Source organism: Capsella rubella, unplaced genomic scaffold, assembly GCF_000375325.1.
Source record: "Capsella rubella cultivar Monte Gargano unplaced genomic scaffold, Caprub1_0 scaffold_6, whole genome shotgun sequence".
NCBI classification, from domain to species: domain Eukaryota; kingdom Viridiplantae; phylum Streptophyta; class Magnoliopsida; order Brassicales; family Brassicaceae; genus Capsella; species Capsella rubella.
Genome location: NW_006238918.1, coordinates 2933770 through 2946654, shown reverse-complemented (window position 1 = coordinate 2946654; position 12885 = coordinate 2933770). Strand labels below are relative to the sequence as shown.

General features: G+C 36.7%; 5 protein-coding genes across 6 annotated transcripts; 4 read left to right on the top strand and 1 right to left on the bottom strand.

Annotated features, from left to right (window-relative positions):
• Window positions 1–555: 555 nt before the first annotated feature.
• LOC17882798 (40S ribosomal protein S15-2) lies at window positions 556–1515 on the top strand. The gene is made up of 4 exons (XM_006289829.2): window positions 556–581; window positions 677–828; window positions 930–987; window positions 1145–1515. Exons 1-4 carry the CDS (start codon window positions 579–581, stop codon window positions 1391–1393), a joined length of 462 nt encoding a protein of 153 aa, XP_006289891.1. The 5' UTR covers window positions 556–578; the 3' UTR covers window positions 1394–1515.
• A 690-nt stretch (window positions 1516–2205) lies between these two features.
• On the top strand, window positions 2206–3012 carry LOC17882149 (fibronectin-binding protein A). Its single transcript, XM_006289084.2, has one exon. It carries the CDS (start codon window positions 2270–2272, stop codon window positions 2687–2689), a length of 420 nt encoding a protein of 139 aa, XP_006289146.1. The 5' UTR covers window positions 2206–2269; the 3' UTR covers window positions 2690–3012.
• Window positions 3013–3335: 323 nt separating this feature from the next.
• LOC17882384 (mitochondrial uncoupling protein 6) lies at window positions 3336–4750 on the top strand. The gene is made up of 2 exons (XM_006288077.2): window positions 3336–3843; window positions 4066–4750. Exons 1-2 carry the CDS (start codon window positions 3417–3419, stop codon window positions 4650–4652), a joined length of 1014 nt encoding a protein of 337 aa, XP_006288139.1. The 5' UTR covers window positions 3336–3416; the 3' UTR covers window positions 4653–4750.
• Window positions 4751–6922: 2172 nt separating this feature from the next.
• On the top strand, window positions 6923–10251 carry LOC17883302 (transcription factor bHLH143). Its single transcript, XM_006290085.2, has 4 exons — window positions 6923–7101; window positions 7430–8028; window positions 8115–8295; window positions 8450–10251. The coding sequence occupies exon 4, from the start codon at window positions 8494–8496 to the stop codon at window positions 9487–9489; it is 996 nt and encodes a 331-aa protein (XP_006290147.1). The 5' UTR covers window positions 6923–7101; window positions 7430–8028; window positions 8115–8295; window positions 8450–8493; the 3' UTR covers window positions 9490–10251.
• An 81-nt stretch (window positions 10252–10332) lies between these two features.
• On the bottom strand, window positions 10333–12363 carry LOC17882842 (pentatricopeptide repeat-containing protein At5g09450, mitochondrial). Of its 2 annotated transcripts, none has more exons than XM_006287789.2 (3): window positions 12272–12363; window positions 11892–12192; window positions 10333–11584 (listed from the first exon to the last, which is right to left on the bottom strand). In XM_006287789.2, the coding sequence occupies exons 1-3, from the start codon at window positions 12304–12306 to the stop codon at window positions 10682–10684; spliced, it is 1239 nt and encodes a 412-aa protein (XP_006287851.1). In that variant the 5' UTR covers window positions 12307–12363; the 3' UTR covers window positions 10333–10681. The 2 variants fall into 2 exon arrangements, with proteins under 2 accessions (XP_006287851.1, XP_006287850.1); XM_006287788.2 differs by having other exon boundaries at window positions 11892–12159; window positions 12272–12343.
• Between the last annotated feature and the right edge of the window lie 522 nt (window positions 12364–12885).

The window sequence follows — 12885 nt, the reverse complement described above, 5'->3', positions numbered from 1 at the left end:
GACTTGCACCAATTCTTATTGATACCTACGAATATTTATATATATCTTTGAATTTAATTTTGAGTAATCAAAATAAAAAATAACACAATGAACCTATTTACAAATAGAAGAAAACTCCATAAAAAAATGGGGAATTCACCAACTCTAGAAAGACACATATAATTTCTTGGGATTTTAAGATGATACAGCACAGGGTTTTGATATATATAACCAATTTTATCCTAAATTAATAAATTTACATTAGATTTAAATAATTAAGCTTTTATTTTTTATGGGAAAACTTATTTATCCATAGTATTTAATTGTATATATTAATGGTTTATATATCACATGTTGCCTTTTGTTACTAGAAAAAAGTAGAAGTTTGTGTATTACAAGGGAAGAAAAAAATCCATTCATATTATATTTTAGAAACTCAATAGTCTAATATATTGTAATATTTATTGAAGTTTCCTTAAACAGAAACTATGTAGATCTATAATGCATCTCTGTATAAATAAAGGTGCCAAGTATATGTTTCTTGTCTATCTCCTCCATAGCAAAACCTAGCAACAATCACTTCCAAAGCTTCTCAAACAATGGTTAGTTTCTCGATCTCCATCTCTATAAACCATATTTATTAGATTTTTAGGTTTTTACATCATCATGATCTTAAAGTTTCTGTCGGAATCTGTAGGCTGATCAAGTCGAATCAGATGTTCCCGCAGCTGCTCTTGCGAAAAAGAGAACGTTCAAGAAGTTTTCCTTCAAAGGAGTTGATCTTGATGCTCTTCTCGACATGCCCACTAATGATCTTGTCGAGCTCTTCCCGTCCCGTATTCGAAGAAGGTTTCAATATTCTCACCCAAAATATTTGTCTCAGTTTTAGTAGATGATATGTATATGGTTCTGAATGATTATTGGTTTTGCTTGTGTTGATCATTTTGTAGGTTGAATAGAGGAATGACAAGGAAGCCAATGGCTCTCATCAAGAAATTGCGCAAAGCGGTAAAACTCTTAGTTTTCAAATTTGATATATATTGTTTGCGTGTCGCATTTGTTATTAATCTGTGATCTCCCAGACATTATTATTAGTAATTAGTTAGGGTCTGCGTTTTGGTTGAGTTCAATTATTATAACAATACTCTATTTTACTCCAAACTAGAAACTAGAAGCACCAGCCGGGGAGAAGCCAGAAGTAGTGAGAACACACCTAAGGAACATGGTGATTATGCCTGAAATGATTGGAAGCATCATCGGAGTGTACAATGGAAAAACTTTTAACCAAATCGAGATCAAACCGGAGATGATCGGACATTACCTTGCGGAATTCTCAATCTCTTACAAACCAGTTAAGCACGGTAGGCCTGGTCAGGGTGCTACACACTCCTCTAGGTTTATCCCCCTCAAGTGAAACCATTACAAGACTTCAATTCATGTTGTTTCTACCATTTTCTTTTATTTTGATCATAAAATATTTCTTATAATATTGTTCCTTTTGTCTTTAGACTTTTTTTCTTATCTGTATTACTTTTCTTGGTGACTTTCTTTATAATAAGTTAATATACCATCATGGAGTTTAGACTTGAGTTACAGTTTTGAAATCTGATCCTCATATATATTACTGACTTACATAATGGGGAATTAGTATTATATCCTAAGTTACAAGCTAAGTAATTTTTTCACTTGAAACGGCCTACATGATTAGATAAAATAATATGATCATATGTTTTTTTTTGGTGAACATAATATGATCATATGTAAATCTATAGATAAGTGCCCGATAATTGAATATAATGACGACGAATCGACGATCTAGCCGTGGATAAGTTAGGTAATCTGCTTTTCACAACTAGATGGACTATTTTGTATAGCTTTTCTAAATCTTTAACAAAAATTTACACTGGTTAATTAAGAAGGGGTGGTCTAGCTAGGTGTTTGCTAATTGTAAGATTTCTTGTAATGTTTAATTTTTAAAAACAGTATCTTTAAAACACGTATAAATTAAAGTTCGGCTAACTAAAGGGCTTGTACATATATATAAGACGTAAATTGAAATATAGGTGAGTTTGTTGAAGACTATCATTCACGTTCACAATCGTGCATTGAGATCTTCTCACCAATATTTGGACTCTTTTTATGAAATTAAATCTGTATTGCAAGAGCTCTCTCATCTCAATATTATTTAAGAAACCATTCTCTACACAATTATACCACAACATAATCTCTCTATAATCACAACATTACTTAAGTCTTCTTTCTAAGCTTGTCTTCATTAAAGAATATTACTATGATTAATGTTCGCCTTCCTATTATCATCTCTTCGGTCTTTGTCCTTTTCTTTATTTCGTCGTCCCTTTTGTTTGGCGCTACACCTAGTTATGCAGCTAGAGTAGGTCACTCTCTGGTGCAAGAAGAGGTAACAAAGATACCAGAATATAAAGAGCCTGAGGAGCTGGAGATTCCAGAAGAGCAGGAGTTACCGTTGCCAGACGAGCCTGAGATTCCAGAAGAACCAGAGATTCCGGAAGAGCCTGAGGAGCCTGAAGAGCCGGAGGAACCAGAGGAGCCAGAAGGGCCAACATTTCAATTTCCGTCATGGATTCCGAGCTTCCCTTTTCCTGGTAATAGTGGCGGTTTTCCAAAGACTGAAAAGACAAAACCTACATCAACTGTTGAAGAGGTGAGCGGTTCGAACAAGAAGCCATAGATCAATGGCTGAAGAATGTAAAAAGGGTTGCATCTCTCTAGTGAATACTCTTCCTCTTGATTTGAACTTATAGTTACATATGTAAGTATATATGCAATAACACTATAACAGTTTCGTTTGTGTTCAATAATTAATCAAAGATGAGAGAGTACTTATGTATTAGGCTTTCATGTCATGCATGTTGGAATCTCTAACGCTTCTTTATATAATCTTGGACTCTGGTAACGACATGTATGTCTCTTTGTGGTACAAAAGTTACATTGAACTAGCTATAATGTAATGTAAGATAATTAAATGATTAAGGCTATTAATTAATGTGTCAATTACTCGTCATATCGTTTTTCTACAACTTAAAATGTATAGGAGCCGTTCGTACTAACTATAAAATTATTATTATGAGTAGATGTTAGATATGGTATTGGTTTATTCCCGTAGCTTCAATAATTATCGTCTACAATGACAATGTGTGCATGGAGACAAAACAGAGCAACCCTTCTGCAAAAGCTGGAAACCCGTAATTCAGGACTAGTACACAAACACAACTCGTATTTTCTTCCCATGTCTTTTTTGTCTTCTTCCATTTGCAACTTGTCCAACTTCATTTTCTCCTCTCCAAATATTTTCATACAAAAGATCTATATTCTCCTAAAGCTCTTCTTTGATTTCATTTCTCATTATTAACCAAAACAATCTCTTTATAATCAAATATTCCTCCGGTAACATATCAATGGGTTTCAAACCATTTCTTGAAGGTGGCATCGCCGCAATCATCGCCGGAGCTCTGACTCACCCATTAGACCTCATCAAAGTCCGTATGCAGCTCCAAGGCGAACACTCTTTCCCTCTCGACCAAAACCCTAACCCTAGTCTTAATCTTGATCATAACCTTCCCGTCAAACCTTACCAACCTGTCTTCGCTCTTGACTCTCTCATCGGAAGCATTTCCTTATTACCCTCATCCATACACGCGCCGTCTTCTTTCACGCGCTCCGTCACGACCCCTTACGCCGTTGGAGCCCGCATTGTCAAAACGGAAGGACCCGCCGCTCTCTTCTCCGGTGTCTCAGCCACCGTCCTCCGTCAGATGCTTTACTCCGCCACGCGTATGGGTATTTACGACTTTCTTAAACGAAGGTGGACTGATCGACTCACCGGTAATGATAAATAAACTACAAATTTGGTTTTCATTCGGTTTGGTTTGGTTCGATCGCTATAAAATCGGTTAGTGCTGTTATTGGGTGTAAAATCATAAAATCCAATGGATTTATAACCAAATTATCTTGGTTCGGTTTCGATCCTAAACAGTCCGGTTTGATTTGGTCCGAATTTTTCCATATAGCTACGTACTATTTAACGTAAACGAATTAACCAAACAGGTAACTTCCCGTTGGTCACCAAGATCACAGCCGGGCTCATCGCCGGAGCCATTGGATCGGCCGTCGGGAATCCTGCTGATGTGGCGATGGTGAGAATGCAAGCCGACGGAAGTTTGCCGTTAAACCGCCGCAGAAACTACAAGAGCGTTGTGGACGCGCTGGAGCGGATCGTAAGGCAGGAAGGTGTCTCAAGCTTATGGCGTGGCTCGTGGCTGACCGTGAACCGTGCGATGATCGTGACGGCTTCTCAGCTCGCCACGTATGATCACGTCAAGGAAATCTTGGTCGCCGGAGGGCGTGGGACGCCGGGAGGGATAGGAACGCACGTTGCGGCAAGTTTTGCGGCGGGGATTGTCGCAGCGGTGGCGTCGAATCCGATAGACGTTGTGAAAACGAGGATGATGAATGCGGACAAGGAGTATTACGGTGGACCGTTGGATTGTGCGGTGAAGACGGTGGCGGAGGAAGGACCGATGGCTTTGTACAAAGGGTTAGTTCCGACGGTGACAAGGCAAGGACCGTTCACGATGATCTTGTTCGTTACCTTAGAACAAGTTCGTCGCGTGTTAAAAGACGTTAAATTTTGATTAATACAGTAAACGTGTTTATATAAGAGTAAGTACATAGACGATTAATAAATTTTGACCATATTCGAATATGTTGTATATATTTCATATGTATAAAGATTTTCCTATAGAATTATTTATGATTATGCTAAAAGATTTTTTCATATTTGTTTACAAAAAAATCATGGAATTGGTTAGGTTTGTAGTAATATGCGAAAACTGATGGTGATTGAAGCAAAGAGAAGAGACTTTGTCGGTCGGTCCAAGTCTCTTGGGCTTTGGGGTTGGGGGATATGCTTTTGCTGGGGACCTTTGTTTGGTATATTCCTTCTAATTTTGTTTTGTTTTTGGGTACTATGTTCTATTTCTGTGGCTGACATAAATTATCAAAATATCGCCTCTTATTTTACTTAGAAGTGATGTGAAAAGTTACCAAAAAAAAAAAACATGGTCAATAGTTTAACTAATTAGATTTATAATTTTGTTGATTAGATCAATTATCTCTCTATATGGGAGAGAAAACTAAAAATATTATTTCTTAATAACCAATCTAATAAATTGCTTGCATATGGTTTGGTGTTTTTTTTTTTTAATATGCTTATGTCAAAAAAAGAAAAAGAAAAAAAGAAAGAGTTATTTATGCTTATGGTATAAGTGAGAAGATGGCCCAAAACAAGACCAAGCCTCAAAGGCAATGAATATGCCCAATCTTGTATGTGGTCAGTGGGTCACTCATCCAACCAAAGCCCACGTAATTTCCATGGGATTCAAGTCGTGTGTCTTTCTTTTGTTTTGTTTTTTTAACATGTTTTAATCATTACTTCTGTTCAGAATAGAACACATAAATAATTGTTTCCTATAATTTTGAAGATTTTTGGTTTGAAGTAGTACTGAAAAATCATATGTAGTACATTTGGTAAGCAGTTAGGTCCACTGGTTTCACACGGTAACTACTACTATTTTCATATCACATCAATACAAAAGAGAAAAACAAAAAGATTCAACGAGCAAATTTTTTAGTCTTTAGAAAACAAAATATTATTCAAAAAAGCAAAAAAGAAAAAAGAAAAAAGAGAAGTCGTCAAGGCAATTAAGCACTTAATTCCCCCGTGCATTTCTTTAATCATTCTCTTGGCTTCTCTTTTCCTTTTTTTTTTTTTTTTTTTTTCTAACTTTCTTTATTTTATTTTATTTACTTCTTCTTTCACCAAATTTGTCTCTTTATTCTTTTCTTTTTTTTTCTTTTTCTCCTATGATCATGGAATTTGGTGAATTCTCCTACTTTTTTTATTCACACCCAATCTCACTTTTAATATATAGCTATCGTGTTACCAAACTAAGTAATGGTGTTTGTTAAGAAATTAGATGTACATATAGCTCATAAAACTAGTCAGTCAAAGAAAACTTAGCAAAAATGTACGTAGTTCAATTTTTCTGGCGTACATGGAATATGTTCCAAATTAATCATCCCTAATAAAACCCACGCACCTAAAATGAAAAAGAAAGGTTAATAATTGAGAAGAATAATGAAAGAAGACCACCCACAAAAAGAAAAAAGGGTTAAAAACTCAATTCCACTGTTTGGCTCATGATTATAAAAGAAGAAGTGTAAAAAGAAGAGGAACGAACCAACATATACGGGATTTCAGCTTTACTTCAACGAACCAACCAAAAGAAATGATCACGTTTGGTTGTTACTACTCTGATTATTACATAAGAGTTTGGCTTTGAAATTATGGATTTCGTGAGAGGGTTTTTGCCATTATTAATACCCATACCAGCAACCATTATTACATCTTAGAACACGTTCAGCTCCCTCCCTCTCGTCTCAAATTAATATATATTATTAATAAAACTTTGATAAAGGACATAGTGGACTGGTTGTACTAGTACAAACCCCATTACTCAATTTCAATTCGATTCTTAATAATATCAACTTCTCTATAGTATTAAATTTTAATTGTATAGTTTTTATGCATATTTAATTGAAAAAAATGAACTCAACCTCATATGGTAAGAGCGAGTGTTATCTAAATATTTGAATTATAAAAAAAAGAAAGATCCAAAGGCTTATTGATTGGGTCATTGACAAAAATCACAAAATCCGAATCAGACAGACATGAGATAGATACATGCATGCTTGTTGATGTGAACTTGTGTTTTTTCTTTTTCTTTGTATCCCCCCATTCCCATTATTGAGACGGTAAAATTAGAAAAGCGTTAGGAAAGGGTAAAAACGTCACATGGAATAAGAAGATGTATAAAGCAAAAACATAATATCACAGTCACAGACTTCTTCTTCAGTCTTCACGCCCACTTTTTTTCTTTTCATTTTTTCGTAAACAAATCAATCAGTTTTATAGCTTTTCTCTTCTCTTATCCGTTCACGTTTTGCTTCGATTCGTCTTCTTTAGTCTCTCTCTGGATCTTCAGTTTTTTTACGCATAGATCTTCTCATCTTCACTCTCTGGTAAGCTAATATTCTTTAACCTTTTCTTTGTCTCTGTGCTTTCTCGGTATAATTTGTTGTCAAAATTAGGAAAACTACTGGCAAAATTTTATGCGAATTAAGTTTAAATCGTTACTTGTGCCGATAATTTTGTCTATTTTCTTATTTTCGGTTCGAATTTTTAGCTCTTAATTTAGCTAAATTTTTTTGATTCAACTGACACCTACAAGTTCCAGAATATGTAATTGTTGTTCAATGCTGTTGTTTAATTGTTGTGATATCTGGTTTGTTTAGTTTTGAATTTGATTAGAAAATTTTGCTCTTTTTTAATTTATTTTTCTTGTCTCAGATTTTGCCCTCTGGTGGATTAGATTACAACAAAGCAGTGAATGTGAAATTGCTAAAAAGTGCATAGGAGGAGTAAACAAAACAGCATGAGTTGGTTCACAAGTTCTGTTGATTTGTACCGTAAAGTTGTGCCCTTGAATCTGTATTGCCGTGTTATTCTGTAAAATCTCTTCTCTACCTCATCTTCTTCAATTCCTCTTCTTTAAATCTTTTCTGTTGATCTTAGTTTCATTAATAATGGGATCCCAACGTTTCTACGTCTTTCATTGTGATCAATATAGGATCATCTAAACCATTCTCCTAAAACCCTCTAAAGCTTTTCTTTTTCAAGTCTTCCTTCTTTCTCTTTATTTCTTCTCAAAGATCATTTGTCTTTCTCTTTCTTCTTCAAGTCATCTGTCTCTTTTGATTAGCTTTGCTCTGTTCTGTGGAGCAATTGCAGTCGTTTTTACATTCACGAGTTTTGGCAAAGTGATGGTAAGTCAATCAGCTGGTCAGACAAGATTTCGAACATTGAAGTACGAGAACAACGGAGATTCCAACAAACCAACAATTGTAGTGAGAGTTATTGCTTGTTTTCAACCGATGGATAATTGTCAGGTTTGTTGCACAAATCATTATGTTATTTATGCTCTTTTGTCACTCTTCACCACTCTAACACTATTGTGTCTGTGTTCCACTTTCAGGCTGAATACTTTAGACATATACTCAAACCAGTGACGTAGTTGGTTTCTGAGTTCGTGTTTGTATTTTGGAGCTGGCCTTTTTTTTCTTCGTTTTGTCTCTATTTTTCTTTTACGATTGTTTCAAGAAAGAATCAAGAAGCAGTGCGTTCAACACACATTAGAGCAATACCTTCCACAATCGGTATGCTTATTGAATCTTTCCTTTTTTATACTTTTACATAATGTTGATTCTGTTTGTGGCTATAGCTTTTCTTTTGTTGGATTTTAAATAGTAATTATCCCGTTTATAGTCATAGCCATGTTAAATGATTGATCCCTTTACCTTTTTCGTGCAGTACTTGTATTCCTGTAAAGTTTCCTTTGCTAAAACTGTAAGAGCATGCCTCTTGATACCAGGCAGCAGAAGAAATGGTTGCCATTAGGCCTAAATCCTCAAGCTTGCGTCCAGGACACAACTACTGAGTCTTCCTGTCCTGAAATCCCTTTTCCGGAACTTGGTAAAGTGTATGCAGCTGAGCGTCAGTTTTGTTATTTGCAGCCACCGTTCCAAGCCTTGCTGCCAAGTTATGATCAGCAGTCTTGTGGAAAACAAGTTTCATGTTTGAACGGGCTATCTAGCTGCGCAGCTGCTCCAGAGGGGGCGACACTCAAGTCTTCTCAGAAAAGATTCCTAGTATTTGATCAGTCAGGAAATCAGACTCGTTTGTTACAATGTGGATTTCCTCTGCGGTTTCCTTCTTCTATGGATGCAGAGCGAGGGAACATTCTCGATTCCCTACACCCTGAGAAAGGGTTCAGTAAAGATCATGCCACTCCAGAAAATATATTGCTCCATCAAGATCATGTTAATGGCGAACAAGAGTCAGAAATGCACGAAGACACTGAGGAAATCAACGCGCTGCTGTATTCTGATGAAGAAGACAATGATGATTGGGAGAGTGATGATGAAGTCATGAGCACTGGTCATTCTCCATTCCCAGTTGAACAACAAGCGTGCAATAAAACAACAGAAGAACTGGATGAAACTGAAAGCAGTGTTGATGGTCCACTTTGTAAAAGGCAGAAACTACTGGACCATTCATCCAGAGACTTATCACCGTCCCTTGTGGTCACCAAGAGTTTCACTAAAGCCAAAGGCCTATCAGATGAAAAACTTCCTGAATCCAACATGTCAAGCAAACAAGAAACGGGTTCTGGTCTAAGTGACGAGCAGTCAAGAAAAGACAAGATTCACACTGCTCTGAGAATCCTGGAGAGCGTAGTCCCAGGGGCAAAGGGAAAAGAAGCTCTATTACTACTGGACGAAGCCATTGACTACCTCAAGTTGCTGAAGCGAAACATAAACTCATCAAAGGGTTTAAACAACCATTGGTGAAAAACCTAAGACCCCTTTTGCTCTAGTGATAAGCATGTTTGGTTGGTTAAAGAGAAGACAAGGGACAAAAGATAATCAATGGGGTAAAGGACTGATGTATGTAGAGAGAGATTCTCTCAAATTCATTAACGTGGGTTTGAAACAATTAGAACACGCCTGGTGACCCTAGTGGGACCGTATCCACTGTTCATCTAGCTGGATCAATAGTGGTTTTACTTTTGGATATGGCATGCTCTCTAAAAAGAAAGAAGAAGAAAACAATGGTCACTTTCTTCTGTGCTTGGAGTGGAAGAAAAGTGAAAGAAGGGAAAAAAGCAAAGTCTTGGTGCTCATTGATCGTTAATAATTATCTTTTTGTTTTTCCTCCTGGGTAATAATATCTCTGTGAAGGTGGTGGTGGTGGTGGTGGTGGGGTAGGCTGTGGATGAAGAAAATTCAAAAAGGCAAAAATTGAAAGTTTTATTTTTGGAGTGGTTGTGACTTGTGTAAATTGAAATCTTCCCACTTTCGTTTGGTAAAAAATCTATGTCCCCACTCTCTTTTGTCTCATTATTGCTCTTCTGTTGCTATCAATCCCATATCTTGTCATTTTTTTTTGTTGTTGTTCTTTTTAAAATCTCTGGCTCTTAAGCTCTTCAAGGGACTTGTACTACTACTGTATTGTTATCTGCTTCTGTTGTTTCTCCCGTGGGTCTAGTCATGCTTTTGTATCATATAAATAAACTTGTAAGGGTGTTAATAATGATACTAGTTCTTTTGCTTGTTTTTAACCTTTCAAAACATCATTGTTTCTATACCAAAAACACATGCTGTAAACTTGAAGTCCAATACAAGAGGCAGTTTGTTACGAATATGCTACATTAATCATAATTTAAACAAACATACAAAAAAATGCCTTGCACATCATGTCTTCTTGTAAAACTTTGGAAATTTTTGAAATTTGACATACTATATGAAAGATCATGGACCTGGCCTAACGCCAATGTATATAGGCCATTAACAAAATCGTAGGCAAAAATCTTTTGGTGAGAAAATCTATGAGTCTCATGACCTCCGGCGTGAAGAACAATAGATAAGTAAAAATCATAGTGTAGAGAAGAAACCTCTATTTTATTCACCCACCCTAAATGATGAGCTTGATCTGATTCTTGCCAAGAGCATAAATTTTTACTCCTTTCTCAGAGACCCAATCTTATGATACCTCAGTTTCCAAGCTACATTTCTTTTGCACCAAGAGCAAGTGAAAGTCGCTGGCTTTTTCCTCTAACCCGACATCTCGAAAAGCATTCACAATCCTCGAGCAAGCTGAAGAATCAAAATCTGTCTTCTTAGAATCCTTCCATTGATCGATAACTTCCCCTGCTTCTCTTAATTGACCAAGCATTAGATAAGATGAAAGAACACAAATGTAGCTTCTGCTGCTCAATTTCTGATTAGTGTTTCTCAGAGACTTCCAAATCTGATCTATCATATCCTTGTTTCCTAATCCAGTGTGCAGAATCACAAGGAAGTCATATGTGACCCATTCCCTTTGCGAAATAGATTTCTCAGCTTCGACGGGTGAGGTAGACTCAGCATTAGTTAGTCTACTACTGTTTATGTAGATGCTAGTAAGATCGATATATCGAACCCAACCCTCACTGGAATTAGCATCATGCCTCATCTCTTCAAGAATCATTTTCAGCTCATCAATGTTAAAGGTTGCAGCACATGAACTTAGCCACAGGTTGTAAGTAAAAATATCTGGAGAAACCTTTTTGTGCTTAAGCACTTGGATAACCGCAGGTACTTTCTCAACTTGACCGACTGACATGTATAAAGTCATCATCTCGTTATATGTGATAGCACCGAAATTGAGACTATCAGTCTCTATGATTCTCCTAAACAAGGCCTCAGCTCGTTCGGTTTGTTTGGAGCCAGCATAAGCATGAAGGAGAGATGTATAGGTTTCAGTTGTCTTTGAATCTATATGCAGACCTTCAAAGTAGCGTTCAGCTGCATCGATTCCGAAAACTTTCGAAATCAGATCAATGCGCGAGGCGTAATCAGCATCAGAGATCTTAGATTCTTCATTCTGAACCATCCACTCTGTAACCTGTTCATAAGACTTGAATAAGCTCCCAGAAGGATGGCATAGCAATGCGATTTTGTGCATAAACAGACATAAAGATCATAAATTTGAATTATGCCTGAAATTTAAGTTTTGCGAGCTTGTTTTGTCAAACCAAGAATGAATCGTAAACAAGCTTTCTCGTTTACTACTCATCTTGTCAATGCAACTTCACAGAAAATTTCATGCCAAGGAAACAAAGCAATCAATCTCGAAACTAGAAACCACAGTAGCACACATTCCAATGGATTTTGAAACCCATGAAAAAAGGAAATGTTATCGATGTAAGTACCTCAAGAGCGTGTTTGTAACGCCGAGTTCTCCTAAGCTCTTTGGAAATGTCTCGAAGTTCATTGACAGTAATCTGATTCCCTTCACCAACCCATTTCTCGAGAACAGTAGTCGCGCTTCGTTTCGGAAGCCTCAATCTGAAAATCCGGCTCCTCAGATCGTCTTTCTCCTCCGATTCCAAAGATTCATCGACTAGTGAGCCTCCGATTGCTGCGTCAGCACTGTACGGTTTCGAGAATCGCGACGATTCGGCGTTCCGAATGAAATTGCTTCCGACAGCACCATTATTATTCGTCAATCGACTAAAATTTTCAAATAGTAAGAGAACTGTGAATCAAATTTATCAGGAAAGAAAAAAGAGAACAGTTGGAGTAAACTCACCATCTAAGAGTATGGAAGAGCGAGCGAGTCGCCATGGATTCTTAGTTCTGTCTGACGACGACCAAAAAAGGATCTAGAACTGAAGTTTCAATTTCACTGACATGGAGAAGAGTTTCAATTTCGTGTCAAATGGTAAAAAGATGAATATTTAATGGGCCAATGAAAGTCGGCCCATTAGCTCCAATATAAAAAAGGGGTCATATACATACACGGCGATTAAAACAACCGCATGTAGAATGCCACCGTCGCTACAAGCGATGTGGGCAATTCGAAGAGATGAGCCGTGTTCTTTTATTAGTTCTCTTGTCGGAAATTTTAAAATTATCCCTCGAATTAATTTTTGGATATGGAATTGAAAAAATTCATAAAAATGATGATATATTGATCAAAGTTTACAATACATATCGATGGAAACTCGAAACAAAAATAAAATAATAATAATGATGCTGCTGATAATGATATAATCAAAAAGTAAGAAAAAAATGAATAAAGAAACAATAATGGTGCTTGGGATCGAGCGAGAGAGCCTAGAAGGCCAAAACGGCAGCGCATAGCACAACGGCGACGGATCCACCAAAAAATGTGTATCTGTTGGAATCGAAAGCGGCGTTGGT

Excerpts from the sequence above, each read along its gene's own strand:
- LOC17882798 (XM_006289829.2), top strand. Across the intron at positions 829-929 it reads CCGTCCCGTATTCGAAGAAG|GTTGAATAGAGGAATGACAA; the intron begins GTTTCAATATTC and ends ATCATTTTGTAG. Across the intron at positions 988-1,144 it reads TCAAGAAATTGCGCAAAGCG|AAACTAGAAGCACCAGCCGG; the intron begins GTAAAACTCTTA and ends ACTCCAAACTAG.
- LOC17882149 (XM_006289084.2), top strand. The coding sequence starts at position 2,270 with ATGATTAATGTTCGCCTTCCTATTATCATCTCTTCGGTCTTTGTCCTT.
- LOC17882384 (XM_006288077.2), top strand. The coding sequence starts at position 3,417 with ATGGGTTTCAAACCATTTCTTGAAGGTGGCATCGCCGCAATCATCGCC. Across the intron at positions 3,844-4,065 it reads GTGGACTGATCGACTCACCG|GTAACTTCCCGTTGGTCACC; the intron begins GTAATGATAAAT and ends TTAACCAAACAG.
- LOC17883302 (XM_006290085.2), top strand. The coding sequence starts at position 8,494 with ATGCCTCTTGATACCAGGCAGCAGAAGAAATGGTTGCCATTAGGCCTA.
- LOC17882842 (XM_006287789.2), bottom strand. The coding sequence starts at position 12,306 with ATGGCGACTCGCTCGCTCTTCCATACTCTTAGATG. Across the intron at positions 12,193-12,271 it reads CTCTTCCATACTCTTAGATG|TCGATTGACGAATAATAATG; the intron begins GTGAGTTTACTC and ends TGAAAATTTTAG. Across the intron at positions 11,585-11,891 it reads GTTACAAACACGCTCTTGAG|GTTACAGAGTGGATGGTTCA; the intron begins GTACTTACATCG and ends TCTTATGAACAG.